Source organism: Thunnus albacares, chromosome 9, assembly GCF_914725855.1.
Source record: "Thunnus albacares chromosome 9, fThuAlb1.1, whole genome shotgun sequence".
Classification (NCBI taxonomy): domain Eukaryota; kingdom Metazoa; phylum Chordata; class Actinopteri; order Scombriformes; family Scombridae; genus Thunnus; species Thunnus albacares.
Genome location: NC_058114.1, coordinates 24636296 through 24652685, shown reverse-complemented (window position 1 = coordinate 24652685; position 16390 = coordinate 24636296). Strand labels below are relative to the sequence as shown.

At 38.0% G+C, this 16390-nt stretch overlaps 3 protein-coding genes across 7 annotated transcripts in view; 1 reads left to right on the top strand and 2 right to left on the bottom strand.

The window, feature by feature from the left end:
• Positions 1-3833, bottom strand: part of pip5k1ca (phosphatidylinositol-4-phosphate 5-kinase, type I, gamma a) — a 49002-nt gene extending 45169 nt beyond the window's left edge. Inside the window, exon 1 of one of the 3 annotated variants that reach the window (XM_044360821.1) lies at positions 3366-3833. In XM_044360821.1, coding sequence (XP_044216756.1) covers positions 3366-3498 — 133 coding nt within the window. In that variant the 5' untranslated portion in view covers positions 3499-3833. The remainder of the gene's footprint in view (positions 1-3365) is intronic. The other 2 variants (XM_044360822.1, XM_044360823.1) reach the window with 2 other exon arrangements.
• Positions 3834-5437: 1604 nt separating this feature from the next.
• On the bottom strand, positions 5438-10324 carry gpx4a (glutathione peroxidase 4a). 3 transcript variants are annotated; one of them, XM_044362495.1, is made up of 7 exons: positions 10170-10324; positions 7439-7533; positions 7190-7334; positions 6727-6878; positions 6510-6534; positions 6191-6250; positions 5438-5792 (listed from the first exon to the last, which is right to left on the bottom strand). In XM_044362495.1, exons 1-7 carry the CDS (start codon positions 10233-10235, stop codon positions 5760-5762), a joined length of 576 nt encoding a protein of 191 aa, XP_044218430.1. In that variant the 5' UTR covers positions 10236-10324; the 3' UTR covers positions 5438-5759. The 3 variants fall into 3 exon arrangements, with proteins under 3 accessions (XP_044218430.1, XP_044218429.1, XP_044218431.1); XM_044362494.1 differs by having other exon boundaries at positions 10143-10320; XM_044362496.1 differs by lacking the exon at positions 10170-10324 and adding an exon at positions 7925-8219.
• A 1591-nt stretch (positions 10325-11915) lies between these two features.
• polr2eb (RNA polymerase II, I and III subunit E, b) lies at positions 11916-16154 on the top strand. Its single transcript, XM_044362644.1, has 8 exons — positions 11916-12121; positions 13246-13420; positions 13581-13696; positions 13862-13942; positions 14073-14131; positions 15060-15138; positions 15550-15622; positions 16005-16154. Exons 1-7 carry the CDS (start codon positions 12065-12067, stop codon positions 15613-15615), a joined length of 633 nt encoding a protein of 210 aa, XP_044218579.1. The 5' UTR covers positions 11916-12064; the 3' UTR covers positions 15616-15622; positions 16005-16154.
• Positions 16155-16390: the final 236 nt, after the last annotated feature.

Below are 16390 nucleotides of genomic sequence, written 5' to 3'. Positions count from 1 at the left end.
CTCTAATAGCATGTTATAGCCAAGCACGGGTGTTGGGCATAATGAAATATGCCTTGTATCAATAACTCTTCAAATCAACTCAACCTACAGCATTAGCCTATTCCGAAATGAATAAAGCTGAGGTTAAATTGGGTAACAACAAGGTTACAGATGGTGGTATGTTAAAAACAAAAAGCTTAAACAGTCAGCGGTGTCCTCCTCTCCTCTATCCAATGTAATCCCACCACAAATTTCATCAAACTTGTCCTCTGTTGCTTTTATCAACATTATATTTTGCTGCTCTCTCAGTACAGATAGGTGAATACTGGATGCCTTTAAACAGGCAACCTGAGTACATTTGGCAGAGGTGAACTCCATAATGCATCTGTTTAATGCTGTTCATCTGCACATGCAAGCTCTCTCTCTCTCTCTTTCCACTAAGGCTCATGTTTTTCATTGTATATGAAGGTGCACTGAGCAGGCACACACTTGTGAAATTACCCCGGGTGCATGAGACACGCGCCAGCAAGCAGGCCAGGAAAAAAAAAGCATCTGCAGCCAAAGGCACCCCACTTCCATTTTCACCCCCTGAGCTACAGTTAAGCTCGACTAGCAACTCTCAAAAGACAGCCCTTTGATTCGTGAGCCTTTCCTGTGTGGAGGTACTGCTCGCTTGTCAAAGTCAGCACTGTCATCACAAGGGACCCTGAACACCCCTCCCCACCCCTAAATTCTGTGAATGTACAGTGAACATGACAGTACAGTGAATGCAACGTGACTGACAGCTGTGAGACACAAGAGCTCAACGTTCAGCTACAAGCATACACACATATAATTACAGACACATCCACACATCCATTATAAAGTCATCACTTTGCTATATAAAATAACATTGTGTCATTTGTATAGTAGCACCCATCTCTATGTAGATGATGCTGTCTTTTATCTATTAACCTGGCTATTGAACAACAACAACCTGCTTTTAACACTCTCAAGATAACGTTTTTAAACTAAAATTTGCATACAAAACCAAATTTATGTTGACTTCCGAAGTAAGAACTGATGATCTCCATTTGAGAATCATCACTCTCAGTGACACTTGTACTGGATGACACTGAAATAGCGAATAGCTCAGTAACTACAGGTGACAACTTACATAAACTCACATTTATAACTAACGCTAGTACAGACTGACAGTATAAAGGTGAACTTGTGCCTCTGGTATAGGAACCAGGCCTGTTTTCGTCGGTTCTGCAGGTACTGACTTGTTCAGGCATTTTTTTTTAATAATGCAAAGATTTTAGTGATCTCATCTATAAGCACGTGTCTACCTCCACTTTAAAACATCTACACACAGTCTATCCCTGTACACTTGACTGCACTCTATCAAAATGTGACTCCATGATGAAGAACACTGGCTGATATTTACTCATAAACCTGCTCGTAATAGACCTCATCATTTTATCCAACGTTACTCCTCACAAAGAAGATCTCCAAACTTGTTCTACAGATTAAGCTGCACAAGGTAAATACTTATCTTGGAAAGTTTGCCGTCACATTTGCTGCTCCACCTTCCTGGAATAATTTACAACATATTGTGTAAGACTTTTCCTCTGGCGACTCTGAGTAGTTTCTCTCTTTAAGGACACGATCCATCTTAATCAAAATGGGTTTTTTTTAACAACGATGAGTTCCACAACCTACACAACAGCTGAGGGGAAGGTCCTTACATCTTGACATACCTTCCTCATCTTTGTCATCACAGTTCTACTCAAAGCACAAAACTATGAATGCTGAGACTGATAAAAATTCAGAGTAACAACTGCTTTCACACAGCCCTCACCAACTTTCACTGTTGTCTAATTTTAACCATGACCACCTGCATTGGCACCTCACTCTTTTCTACAACTTTCAAAGGGCACAAAAGCAACTACACGGCGACTACACACTTCCTTCTAATCAGGTATGTTGTGACGTTACTGGTTTCATTTCCATTGCAGCCAGAGAGTACATACCACTGATCCCAGCAATGCACAGCTATGGTGCAACTGAACAGCCCCTTCAGGTGTAAATTGTATCTTCAGCAGCTATTATACATAAATTTTGTATTACTAACTTGTCTGACTTGTTCCTGTGCAGATTCAATTATTTGACAATTTTAAAAATCTGATAAAAATGAATAATGAACAATATTTCTATAACATAAAGACATCATTTTAAACATAATTTTTGATAAAGATCCATAAATTTCCTTATTAAAGAACTGTAGCTAACATATGTACCGAGTGGGTCAAGTAATAAACTTGTCAGTGTTTGCTGGAAAAAAAATGTAATAGAGACGCTGTTTACCACATATACATCTTTGGCATTTCTATAGTGCTATTTCTTGTTACTTATCGGCTGACACATACACAATACCAAAATACATAAGATGATATCTGCCGACATAACATCCTGGCTGATATAACACTTGGTAACCACAATACATCATGACAGCAATTGTTAAGAGGCCTTTTTTACAAAAATACATTTTGACAGAAGGCTGAATCCCATTTAGCTGCTTCAGTTTCAAGGTCCAGGTATTGTGCATGCTGGCTCATTGTTACACTGTCACACCTTACTGGGACATGTGAATGAAAAAAAGCCTTGTTACTGTTAGTAATACCTCTGCTTTTCTTGCTATGACAAGTCAAAATATCTGCTGTAAAAAAAGGCCTATTTCACATCTTCTGATGTGAGTCAATAAAGACTTATAATAATTTTCGGGAGCATATACAACTGTCAGCCCCCTCTTTTGCCCAATTTTTTTTAATTTTCTAGCTACAACTGCCAACATGGTTAAAACTGATAAGCCCAAAATGTAGCTTTAAAGGTCTCTTTGATGGGTGATGTCTGAAATGCTACATCCATGTGTTTTACAGTGTGTGGGTGACAGGTGGTGATAATTATAATGGGAGAAGGTCATATATGTAAAATATACATGTTTCTACCCAGAAAATATTCAGAAATCAGAAATCTATAGCTACTAGGCTATTTCTATAGGACAAGTCAGGTAATTATAAATATTTACAGCTAACTTATACTATATATCATGTTACCCATTCAAATGTCTATTCATTTCCCAGCCATGGTGTGTTGTATTACTGACTGTACCGACTGCACCTGCATACATGTACAGTATAACATTACATTAATACATATGTGTAGGACTTTACCTGCTTTCCTCGTCATTTCAGCTAAGTTAGCAGCTAGCCTAGCTTACCAATTCCTTGCTAGCAAAGATGAGTCGGGACTTTCTGGTTCACAGCAGGAGCAGCATGTAAGGATAATGATGTAAAATAAAAAATAGACACGGACAGGTGTTTATGTGATGAGTGACATCGTACCCATATCTGCGGCGTCCATCCCGTAGCTCACTCCAACGACCGTGTCCGCATCATCGGATGCTGCGGCCCCGGATAGCGGGCTCCCGTCCCCGGCCTCCGACAGCCCGACCGCTCCCTCGGCTGCTGCTTCCATTCAGCCTCCCGGAGGAAAAACAGGCAAGCCGTCTGACTGAAAGACCCACTGCGACGGCGCGACCCCGGTGGGAGGAAGGAGGGATGGGTGTGTTGTTTGATATTTAACAATAATCACACGGAGGGATATGTGATAGTTCTCCGCGATGGTCCCTTCATCTGTGCGGTGTTTCCTCTCCGCTCCGCTCCTGTCTGGCTGCTGATACTGTGCTGCTGCTGCTGCTGCTGCCTGGTTTTGTGGTGGACACTGCGGCTCCCTCTGCAGGAGGCTGCGGGGAGCTGCAGCCCGGAGCTCAGCTTGTTCGCCTGGATGCTCTGATTCACATGCAGAAGTCAGTCTAAAGCTGATGGGCGTCAGTCTGAGTGGTTGTATTGTACTCTTAATCCCCTCTGGTGAGTCAACACTCGTAGCCTATTTGTCATGTATTTTAATTAATTTCAGCTTCAAACACTTTAGCAGAAAAGTAGAGGTGAGCCAGAGAGATGCAAACCAATGATGCAAAATTAAAGTGTAATTATTCTCTCAAATTATCATCCTGGTTGTTGCCTTTTGACCTCATCCCAATCATACAGTATTATACATAAATGTCAAACTTGTCTGGCTCCAAAATCTAAGGCTAAGTGATAATAACACTATTATGTACTGCCCATATGACCCAGAACTAAGGTTATAATTATCATTTGTCATTTCTACTACCAGATTAATGAGTATTAATATGCATACAACTTGATTAAAATCTCAAACAACTGTTTTCTTCATCTATCATACACACAGAGCACAAAACACAACTCTAACAAGACCTCAAGTTTGCCTGTTTCTAGACTTTAACTTGCCTTATTTTAATCACAGCCTAATATAGAATTATTGGCAGGCAGTTGTATTTTTTCCAGGGGAAAACGTGAGGAGGTAGATGGGATTTTTTCATATAAAACTGTATGGCTTTATAAGGATTCTTGCAAAGATTAGTTTTATCTCATCTAGGCCCAACCTTATTTGTTTGTGATCCCTTAAAACAAAGTTATGTCTTCTTGTGAACACTGCTTACAGGTTGCATGTCCATGAGTTGTGTGAGCAGTTCAATCAGAGAGTGATTTTCCCTTTTCACAGTGTTTCATTATAATAATTTTTGGAAGCTGAAAAACTTAACCATTACATTATTTCACAAGGCAAACACAAAGATGAGAAAAAAGCTACAAAATAATAATGTTTTAATACAATTTTAATTTTTTCCCACCATCATTATCATCTGGCGACCCCATAGATTAACCTCCTGACCTGTTGTAGGGTCCAGACCCTCAGATTAAGAGCCACTGATCTAGGCCTCTGCCAAAATCAACACTTTGTGAGTTTTTATTCTGCATCTATGAGATTATAGTTTGTATGGGGTGGTTTAATAGATTAATCAGTGTCTCTGCAACAGCTCTATAGTGTGGGAATGTACAAATCTAGAAGTGTGTACTGTTCACCCCCTTACAAGTAATAAGATAGCAACACATCATAAATGTGTCTGTCATCTAAGGCTGTAGTGGAAACGCATTTCATCACGGGTTGGCTTGGCTCGGCACAGCTAAAGTGGGCCAACCCGGGCTAAGGGAAAAAACCCTATAAGTATTGAGTTGCTGTACTGTGCATCCAGTGTCCAATAGATAAGACTGTCGTGCGTTTCTCTACCCAGAGGGACAAATCTCACAGTTTCATTTTGAGCTCTACCACTCACTTGTTAAGGATTTTCTGATACACACGCTTCTCAGTAAGATAGAAATGGATTTTCTGTCACTTTTAACCATTTCCATTATACATAATGAGTGAATGAATCATTGCGCACATCAATATCTTGTGACAAAACATTAACACACGTCTATCCTACAACCAACACCAGTATTTACACTTGAAAATTGCCAATGTGTTACTGACAGACAATAAACACCGTAGACAAGAATATCATTAGAACAAAACCTTAGTGCAGTTTATTATTGAAACAATGCTACACATTAATCAGAGACTTAATGGATCCTTTTCTCTTTCTCTCCAGTGAACTACATGAATATAAGCTTGGTAATCCTCCCAGGAGGTTTGCACGCCATTTTTCATCAGGTCTGCCCGGTCCGCCATGCGGGTTTATGAGCTGACCGTCACTAGTCTGGGGTGGACCCAAAAAATATATTCACTGATGCTTGGAGAGGCCGAGAAAGGAGGGAAACAGGCTATGGATTAACAAACTGGACTGAGTATCAGTAAATGATCAGTCATACATTAGGGGATTATAAGTACTGGGGAAGATCCTTCTCCACCACCTGGAAGAAAAACAAAAGCAGAAGTTGACATTTATTACATGTGGCAATGAAACATATTAACACCTGGAAATACATAACAATACACAATATTAGTTATAAGTTATAATTAATTCCAATTCTCTCTCGTTTGTTGATTCATTTCAGTTATTAATCTCATTTTTTCCTGTCTCATATTCACAGCACAACAGCAGAGTTTTCAGTTGTCCGCAGTTTTATATCGGACTGGTTTTATGACAGCGAATGCAAAGATTTGTTGTCAATGTTTAGACAATGTAGCTCTGCCAGGAAAAATAATGACACGGCCACATGGGAGTGATGATTATAAGAGAGGATATCAAAACATTTAAACCAGCCAAATTTAGAACATTTGTGTAAAAAGTGAGATGTTTTGTACGTACGCTTGGATCATCCAAGGGTCCGTATCTCTTCACCACCTGCCCCTCTTTGTTGATCAAAAACTGGAAAGAAAAGGAAAAGGAGGAAACATTAAATTTTAACAATAGTTTTTTTTAAGAATACACTTTAAAGCATTTACATAATTCTATATCTTCAAATATGGTTTAGCCAGCTATATTGCATTCATAGCTGTACTGATAATACAGAGGAGATAACACTGGCTTATCACTGACGCACAAGAATACGAGGACAGCTGAGTAACTGTCAGCTCTATAAACTCTGTTGATGTCTAAACATATAATAAATAACTGAAATATTTACCTTAGTGAAGTTCCACTTGATGCTACTGCAGGAATTAAAAAAATAAATCATGTTAGAAGTTAGTCAATAATTGATATACAGTATCTTCATGTAATTCAATCAAAAACATATTTACCAGTTTCATGTCATTATACCGATAACTGGTCATGAAATGCCTTTGTTTCATATTCAGGTGAAAGCCACCCTGCTTTTAGTCAATAATTTGTTTGCCACTTACTTTCCCATGAAGCCTTTCCCGTTGGGCTGCTCCTTCATCCACTTCCACAGAGGGTGGGCGTTGGCCCCGTTCACATCGATCTTACTGAACATGTCGAACTGAGCGTTGTAGGACTGAGCAAACTGCTTGATCTGAGTTTCATTGCCAGGCTCCTTTAATGCAAAGGATAAGAATATCAAATGATAGATAAAATAGCTGCTATTCCAAAATGGAAAAAAAAAACCTGGGCTGATTAAAAAAAGATGAAAGGTTGACATAATGTAATCCAAGATGTCTTTCCCTTGATTTCACAGATTGCAGATATAATAACTAAAAAGGCATTAATGAACAAACTTCCATGTTGGTTGTTAAAGATACACTGTGAGGTCTCATCAAGACCTTTGTCATATCACCATGTTGTTTTACATTCTGCATCTGTGATTTATGAGCAGACTGGTTAATTGCAGAGTGATGTGAAATGTACCTGGTTCCCAAACTGGTTAGAAGGGAAGGCAAGGATGTGTAAACCTCTCTCAGCGTACTTGGCGTGCATCTGGGTAAACTGAGAGTAGTTTACTGGGGTTTTGCCTCATTTAGAGGCAACATTGGTGATGATGACAACATTCCCCCTAAAAAGGAAATATAAATAGACACAAACAAAATGTTTCATTGATTGGTGGATTGTAATAGGATGCTGTTGCACATTTAGGGAGAGGATATGTCATAAAGTCACCTGTATTTTTCTAGGGAAACCAGGTTGCCATCGATATCTGTCGCTGAGAAGTCATAAATAGACGTGGCCGTCTGCCAGTCCTCTGTCGGTGCAGACTGTCAGAAAAAAATTAAAAAAGAGTTAAGCGATGGGAGCTTTCTTCCAGAATCGGACACTTTTATCCTGCTGTGTGATTATTAAATAACAAGAAATACATTAGAAATCAGTATACACATGTCCGATGAAAAGTTATCTTTGAGAATTAGAGGGTTGAGTCTCTGCTGGGTGCAAATCATTAAAAAAATACGCAACTATATTACGTAATAGATACATAAAATGTAACAAAATAAATTAAAATGAAATCTATTAGGAATGCATCCAATTTACAGATGTCACATCCTATTACAAGTGATAAATTGAGGGCTACACAACCTGACATTGTCCAAAAGCTAATTCCAGCACTGCAACATAAACCAGTGTTTCAGCTCTCATCTCATTCAGTCTTACCATAGCCTGCAGCAGGACAGAGAAAAGGACAGCGGACCCTATCAGGCGCATGATTGCCCTTCAGTAAGGTCCTCTCACCCTCACTGTCAGACCACAATCCCACTACTGAGAGAGCAAACGTTCCAGTGTCCTCATGTAAAGGCAGCGGGTGATCATTAACTGAATAGATAGGCTGTGATTCTCCAATAGGTCTATCTCTGATGACTAATGAATCCACATCAGAAATGCAGGTGTACTGCGGTCCACAGTCCACAACATCACCTCATACAGACTGTTACAGACTCCTTATAAAAGCAAAACATTTAGGTCATGAGGGGTTCAGTTCCATGTGGCCGGGGCAAAGGGCTGGAGGCTGTCTGTAGAAACTCATAACCTTGTTACATAATGTGCTCGATGACTCAAAGAAAAAATAAAAGTTACATCAGTGCAGCAGAATAATTTGCAGCACAAAAACAAACTTCCAAATCTCACTCAGACATAAAAGTCACAATGGTTTGTTCACACTACCAGATAATTATAATCCGAGACAACAAGAGATTCAGTGTTTTGAACAGTTAGAGAATGCTGGCCAAGTTACTTTTCCATGACAAAACAACAAATTAAAATCTGGTAATACTGGCTGAACTGCCAAGCAAAACATTGCATAACTAACCAAGTGATTAGGTAAATTGCTGATCTGATTAGATCAGATTATTTCTCAGTTTTCTGGCAGGTGTGCTTGAGAGTCATGCTTCATGGCTTGGCTTTGACAAATAGTTACAAACAAGTATCAATATCAAAAATTTACAATGTATATGTTCTTAAATATTTATAGATAGCCTATATGATTCAAAACATACAATAAACTAGCCACAAGTATATGTTAATGAAAATGACAAACGATACATTATATGTTTTGTGAACAACTATATATATTAAATAAACTAAGAGAAATTTCTATGGGCAGTACAAACATATTTTTGCACAATATGGCTAAGCAGGAGTACACAGCCAAAGTTCTTTTCATATTCATGTGAAAAGAACTGTGAGAACAGAAATACAGCTTTCAATATAATAATATAAAATAATATCCAATTTAGGCTACTTAACACTTCTATTCCACTACATTGCAGAGAGAAATGCTGGAATAATAAAATATCAGCTGTAGCCTAACAGAAAACGTGCTGATATGACCTTGTGTTACAAAACCGTTAAAATGACTGAGCCTGTCACTGTATTTCCCAGAATGATAAACTGATCATCAGCTGATACAGGCGACCAGCCAGAGGAGGGAGTGCTGCTGCAGAAACAAACAACACTCATGTTACCTTCAATTCAGTGATGTGCAAATACTAAACAGTGGTAGCTCAACCTCTCTTCGTACAGTGTAACCCTGCACCAATTTATGAACTGCATGGGACAACCATGAAGGTGGTTGTACTTGAGTTAAATGCAAATTACAGACTTTAACTGCACCAGTAGAAACTCTGAAACTACATTCAAGACACAACGTGGAGGATTTATGAATGAAAAACAGCTGTTGAATATACAGATGTTGAAGACAGGCAGTTGCAGACATCACTTTTACGCAAATTACAAATCACAGGAGCACAAACATGTATGTACCGCTGTTTTGGTTTAACTTGTGACCGTGTTAACTGGTGACCTTCAGAGTCCGTCGTTATCTTAGTGACGTCAGCTGTCGAGATGAAGTTAGATGTTCAATACAGATAAATATTAGTCTCGCCCTCTTTTTTGTCTTACAGTGTGTAAATTAAACGGAAGCAAGAAGCATTCACATTTCTTGAAGTGACTTCTAATGTGGACAAACATGGATTAGCAGAGCAGCTAGCGTCTAATGAGGAGTCATCATTATTATACATCGGTTACACATTATATACATTATATATTGGTTGAATATGGGTCACTTTCCGATTGAGGATAACAGTATAAAATCCCAAAATAGGCTACAGCTGCACTGCCAACTTATAGGCTACGGTTTGTTTCCCACATTATAAGAAACGAGACGTGAATTCTTCTTGTGCACAATTTAACCTAAATAGTCAGCGTAGTTATTAAACACAGATAAGCATGCATTTAAAATGATTAAAGTAAAATTAAAGGCTGTGTTCTTAACAGCTATCGTCCGTCACTCGGAGCAACCACGACGCATCTGCCGAAAGTCACCAGTTAACACGGTCAGTCGTTACACCGAAACACCGTAGAGGTTTTACATTACCATTGTGGAAAATACAAAGTACAGTACCATCGCCAGTAGTACTCCACTGCTCGCCACAGCCCCAAATGTCAAAATCACATGTAGCGGCTTCATTTTTTTTTTTTTTTTTTTTAAAAACAGAGGCTACATTTAGCCAGATCAATAGCTACATTCTGAGTGTAGCTGCAGACTCCGCCCTGCAGGCTGTTATGAAACACGATGTGAGAATCACTCAGAAAGTTAATTCAAATAAAGTGTATTATTATTATTATTATTATTATTATTATTATTATTATTATTATTATTATTATTATTATTATTATTATTATTATTATTATTATTATTATAAACGTAGTTGTTTTTAAAATTTCACCTACATTTTTTACATTTTTCAAATTTTTTTTTATTGAAACTTTATTTATCGTAACAATCAATTTAATAAAATAAAAATAAAAATAAATATTAAAATAAAATAAAGGCATTTTCCAAAGATGTAATTATAATAATCGATTCTACATATATTCTTTTGGTTTTGAAGAGATTTTAACGAGTTCAAAAATATGTGAAATCGTTAGGGAACATAGAAAATAATGGTAATTTCTTTGAAAAACGACATGTGTGAATAAAAAACGTACCCATTACAATCATCACATTAACAGTGAAATCCATTTTAGGGTCTTTACATTCAAAATATATTATAACATCTTTAACAGAACGTTTAAAATTACGTTTATAGTGGAAATGACAGCTAAAATCTGACCTAAATGTGGCAACAAAGTTACTGTTGAAAAAGAGATTGAGAGTAAGTGATTCATTTTCATTTTTACAAAACGTTTCAGTTAGCATTTACATCAACAAAACGTGAAACTAAGACATTAGTGGGATTTATGTTATGTAGGATTTTTAAATGTATTTATATTTATTGGGTTTTCAAATTTACACAATATTATAGATTGGGATGATGGGTGGGGAAGAACTTTATTTATTTGTTTGTTTGTTTATTTATTTAATTATTACATAATAATTTAGATTAGATAGGAGAATTGAGGTTTATTTTCAATCCAGTAGACAGCGGTAATGCAACATTTTGGATGCAAACTGCCTTTAAAAATCAACAAGGAAGAAGAAACTGTCAGACACCCAGCTACAGACAGTACAGGGTCTGCAGTTGTAGTACCAAGCCACAAGATTGAAATATTTAAATGCACTTCGGATTTCTCAGCTGTTTATACAGTTGAGTTGTAGGCCATTTTTATGGCTCTAGAATGGATTGAACAATAAAGATCAATCTAGACTATCTAGTCTTAAATTGGGTATGTCCAATAGTCATCAGGTTTTATTAGTCAAAATAATGACAATTCACCTAAGAGCAATAGAACAAGGCGTGAAGATCATATTCTTATGGGTCCCAGCTCATATAGATGTCAGGGGGAAATGAAAAAGTGGACAAACTGGCTAAACAAGGACTTAGGAAAGAAAAAATAGACATTTGCATCAAACTATCCAAACAAGAGAGAAAGAGCATTGTATGGAGAAAAATCAACACAGAGCGGCAACAGCATTGGGGTCAGGGGGAGAAACAACCAACTGGTCTCTGTGGGCATTGTCAGGAGCCAGAAACTGTAGAACATGTCATCACCAACTGCAATAGGTATACGTCAAAAAGGGAGGAAATGCAAAGATTATAATCAGGACATTGTAAGAGCTGAGTAACGCCAGAAGATGGCGGTAATGCGACTACATGGATCCCGGCAAACACCGCAGAAGAAGAAGAAGAAGAAGAAGAAGAAGAAGAAGAAGAAGCGGACGTCATCAGTCTGTGCGGTAAACGAGAACGTGCGTCGCATGTTTGGCCGGAAGGGTTTTTGTATATTCTGATCTGATAGATGACCAAAAATTGAAGTTTGAATTAAATCCAGAACAAGTGAAGCATTTGAGAGAGTATGGATGACGAAGAGGAAACATACAGACTATGGAAGATTCGCAAAACCATCATGCAGGTGATTTACATATGAATAGTTTAGCTCGCTAGTTAGCTTAGCATGTAAGTTAGCTTCGGCGATGTAGTTGATTTTATCCTCAGTTTAGGGTTGATGTTGGTACAATTGCAGCTCTTTTTTTAATCTTGTTTTTGAGAACAAGAGACTTTGAATTTACACTTTCAGGAAGCTGTAAATTACCCTCAGGCTGCGACACGATACAAACCTCTTTCCGCAGAAATGGCAGAAATAAACCCAAACTATAGACCTAACTCCAACCTTTCATGTAAAATGGAAAGGTAAACACCTACAGTTGCAGGTAGTGACGACGCTGAAGTCAGCTTTTGATTCAGGGTTAATGGGAAAGTTAAGGGAAACATTAATAATGAAATTTAGCGACTGATTCTCAGTTTTTTCCCCACATACACTTGTAAACATGTTAGACATCGAAGTAAAAGCATCAACACTGTTTAAACCCACTTTCAGATGTGTGAAACCTTTATTCTATTTGTAAAAAATGGAAGGAAAAAAAAACACGACTCATGGCTATGTAGAGCTCCCCTTTCTCACTTAAAAATAAAGGTAGAAAAGTTATTTTTACCTTTTTGAAATACAATCGCACAATATCTTTATAGGGTAAATTTTCTTTTAAATACAAAATGGTCGTTGTTCTCTCACCTTTCCTTTATATTTTTCACAAATAGAATAAAGGATTCACAAATCTGAAACTGTGTTTTAATGACTCCCTGGAGTCTCTTTTCAATCTAGTCCAGATTGGACAGGTCTAAGTGTAGTGGTTTTTGATCTGGACCTGGTCTAATGTGATCTGGATGGGGGAAAAAAGCAGTGAAATTCAGTTTTCATAAGCAAAATAAAGGTTTCACAATCTGAAAGTGGGTTTCTATGATGTCTAACACTTTTACATAAGTGTAAGTGGTAAAAAAAGAAATGCAGACTCTGCCTATAAAAATCACTATCTTTGTTTCCCTTAACTTTCCCCTTAACCCTGAATCAGAAGCTGTGAATCGGAAGCTAACTTCAGTATCATAATAATGGTGGTTTGTAATCTCTAGCCTGTTCTGGCCTGCTGTGTTACCATTACGGTTACACTCACTCATTTTATTGCTTCACCTTGACTTCCTCAGCTCTGCCACGATAGAGGCTACCTGGTGACACAGGACGAGTTGGACCAGACACTGGACGAGTTCAAGAGTCAGTTCGGAGACAAGCCCAGCGAGGGTCGCCCCAGACGCACAGACCTCACTGTGCTGGTGGCACACAATGATGACCCCACCGACCAGATGTTTGTTTTCTTTCCTGGTAGGTGAATACCTAATTACACAAATTGTCCTGTAGCTAATGAGGCCAGCATAGTATATTTACTTGTGAGTTAAACTGATGAACCCAGACTTTATATCTATTTGTATGACCCATACTGCTGTGTGAAATTATAAAGTCATCTTTTTCTGTCCCCTATCAGAGGAGCCAAAAGTAGGAATCAAAACGATTAAGATGTACTGTCAGAGGATGCAGGAGGAGAACATCACACGAGCCATCATTGTTGTTCAGATGGGTATGACACCATCTGCCAAACAGGTAAACACCTAATTTGCAGAATTTATATTTACATTAAATGCCAATACATACTTTTATATGATGAAAAGGATCAAGTTTATGATTTCTGAATGTCTCTTGTAATTATGCTGTGACAATATTGTCTTTATGTATTTCTGTCTCTGTTTTGCATTTTGCTCTCTATAGTCTTTAGTAGACATGGCACCCAAATATATATTGGAACAGTTTCTACAACAGGAGCTGCTTATTAACATCACAGAGCATGAGGTAAACAAAATACTCAGAAGTCCACTGTATAAAAATCCCATTGATAATGTATTTCTAAATGAGCCTACAGCCTATGCTTCAGAAGTGTGATTACATTTTGTTTTTGATGCATTTCTGTTTTGTCTTTCAGCTTGTTCCAGAGCACATTGTCATGACAAAAGAAGAAGTGACTGAACTTCTGGCAAGATAGTATCCTTACTATTACTTAAAGAGGCCATATTAATACCCCTTTTCCACAAGTTAACACACTTCCCTGGGGTTAAATGTATCTGACATGCTTTGGTCAAAATACTACTAGGATCAAGCACCACAGCAGCCGTCTCATCCTGTCTTAACAGCCCCGTTCAGAACTGCTTTTTTGAGTGTAAATAAACGTAGATTTTGCTGTGATTTAATTGCAATAAACGGATCAAAAGGATGCTGAAAGAACTACTTAACTGTTTTCTGAATGGAGTTCAGATCGATCAGAGCTATGCTAACATTGTAGCTGCTCCATCCACACTCAAAATAAGGTCATCTAAAGGCACAAATACTGCAGCAACGACAACAAACTCACCAGCATTTAAGATGTTTATTACCGATGACAGGAGCGGAGGTGGTGTGTGATTCTAGTGTTATAGTGTTCGGCTAAATTGAAGATGAACCCACTTAATCCCAAAATTTTTATAAACAAACTCCTCCTGCTGGTAAACTGCTCCTAATCAGAGCAGGATCAGGTGTTTATTCCTCTTGAATATGAGACAGCAGCAGCAGTGACGCAGGACTATCCAGCTCTGCTCTGCTGATCAGCTGTCTGTCAGCATGGGGCTGTCCCCTGCTCCAGCCCTGAAATTTGTTTCCCTTAGCTTTGCCCCATGTGATGTAAGAATGGGCATCAAATCTGAATGGCTTGGGTGGTCTCATTTTACAGTTTGTGCTTTAATAGGCACATCCGAGACCCCAATACATAGTCACAAGCACTGAAGATTTTTCTTAAAAGGGGCTATATTATGAAAAACTCACTTTTTCAGAATACTTATTATTTGTCATAAAGAATTAAATTGGTGATTTAGCTAAAGACCGCCATCACGCTGTATTTAATGTCTTTATGAAACATTCCTTAACGTTTTTACCTCAGTAAATTAAAGGAAAGTCAGTTGCCGAGGATCCAAGCTGGGGACCCTGTGGCTCGCTACTTCGGCTTGAAAAGAGGACAGGTAGACTCTTCTAATTGAGATAATGCATGAAACATTTATCGCTGCATGGTGCTGTGTGTTTTATCTTGGGTCGGTCATTTATTAAATTGTTTTCCATGATCTGTCATATGATGTTTTAAAGGTGTTTTAAGAGTATTTCCACTTTGTTACTGTTTTGGCCGCATTGTTTTTTTGCCCCATCAGACTTCGCAGTAGCAACGTTCTGGTTATGGCTATTATCTGCACATCAAGCGTGCCTGTAGATTTAGATAGCAGCTCTCATTTGAATGTTACTCAACCCACAAAAACAAGCACCTTGTGTTCAAACTGTATAGTTGTGACGTTAGTTGTGATGTTAATTTAATTGTCAACAGTGAGACAGGAGGCTGTCAAAGTACGTGAAGTTCTGCTATTTTTCTTCTACTTTTCCAGGTAGTAAAGATCATCAGACCTAGTGAAACAGCTGGAAGGTACATCACATACAGACTGGTGCAGTGACAGTTAGGTAAGTGTTACTTGGACAAACACTTTAATTAAGGTCAAGACAATCAGAGATGAAATTTGGTGTGTTATATTAGACTTTTTGTCATTTTTGTTTTACTATTATTTATATTCATGTACTTGAAAGCATTAGAAATTTAAAGACCTCTGCATGTGTTGAATTTGTGTCTGTTCTGGGATTTAGGCGAGGTCACCACACTTCATGTGTAAACAAGACGTGTTCATACATGAAGTGTGATGATGATGATGATGTTGTTGCGAGTTATCAAAATTAACTGGAAAGTCTTGGAGGTGTCAAACCGTGTTTTTACATGCCTTCACATTTGACACAACAGGAGTCATCAGCCAACATAAGTGGAAGTATTTTGTTTGTGTTTATTTCCCAGATTTTGTTCTGATCAACATTTTGGACCAGTGAAGGAAACTGAAGATGTTACACAGCCTTCATCCACGGATTATCTCTCTGCTTTTGGCTTATGTGGTTTAAATTGTTTTTCTTGTAATTACTGATTTTGTAAAATAAACTATTCAAAATGTAACAGAGTGTTGTTTTCTTTAACCTATGCAGTTCACAGTCTCACCATTTAACAAACAGGAGGTTTTAATTTAAAGCACAACACAAATCTGTTGCTTTATAATCTACAGACATTATGCTGTAATGATTTTTTAGAAACCTACCTTCCTCTTTCTCCATCTGAAAGCCATGCTGTAGCTGCCAGACTGAAGCTTTTAAAAATGGCCGGCTGATTCTGCCTCACATCACAGATCAAAG

Bases quoted from the DNA above. Each gene is read 5' to 3' on its own strand.
- polr2eb (XM_044362644.1), top strand. From the start codon at position 12,065: ATGGATGACGAAGAGGAAACATACAGACTATGGAAGATTCGCAAAACC. The intron at 12,122-13,245 runs GTGATTTACATA...TGACTTCCTCAG, and splicing joins TTCGCAAAACCATCATGCAG to CTCTGCCACGATAGAGGCTA. The intron at 15,139-15,549 runs GTAGACTCTTCT...CTACTTTTCCAG, and splicing joins TCGGCTTGAAAAGAGGACAG to GTAGTAAAGATCATCAGACC.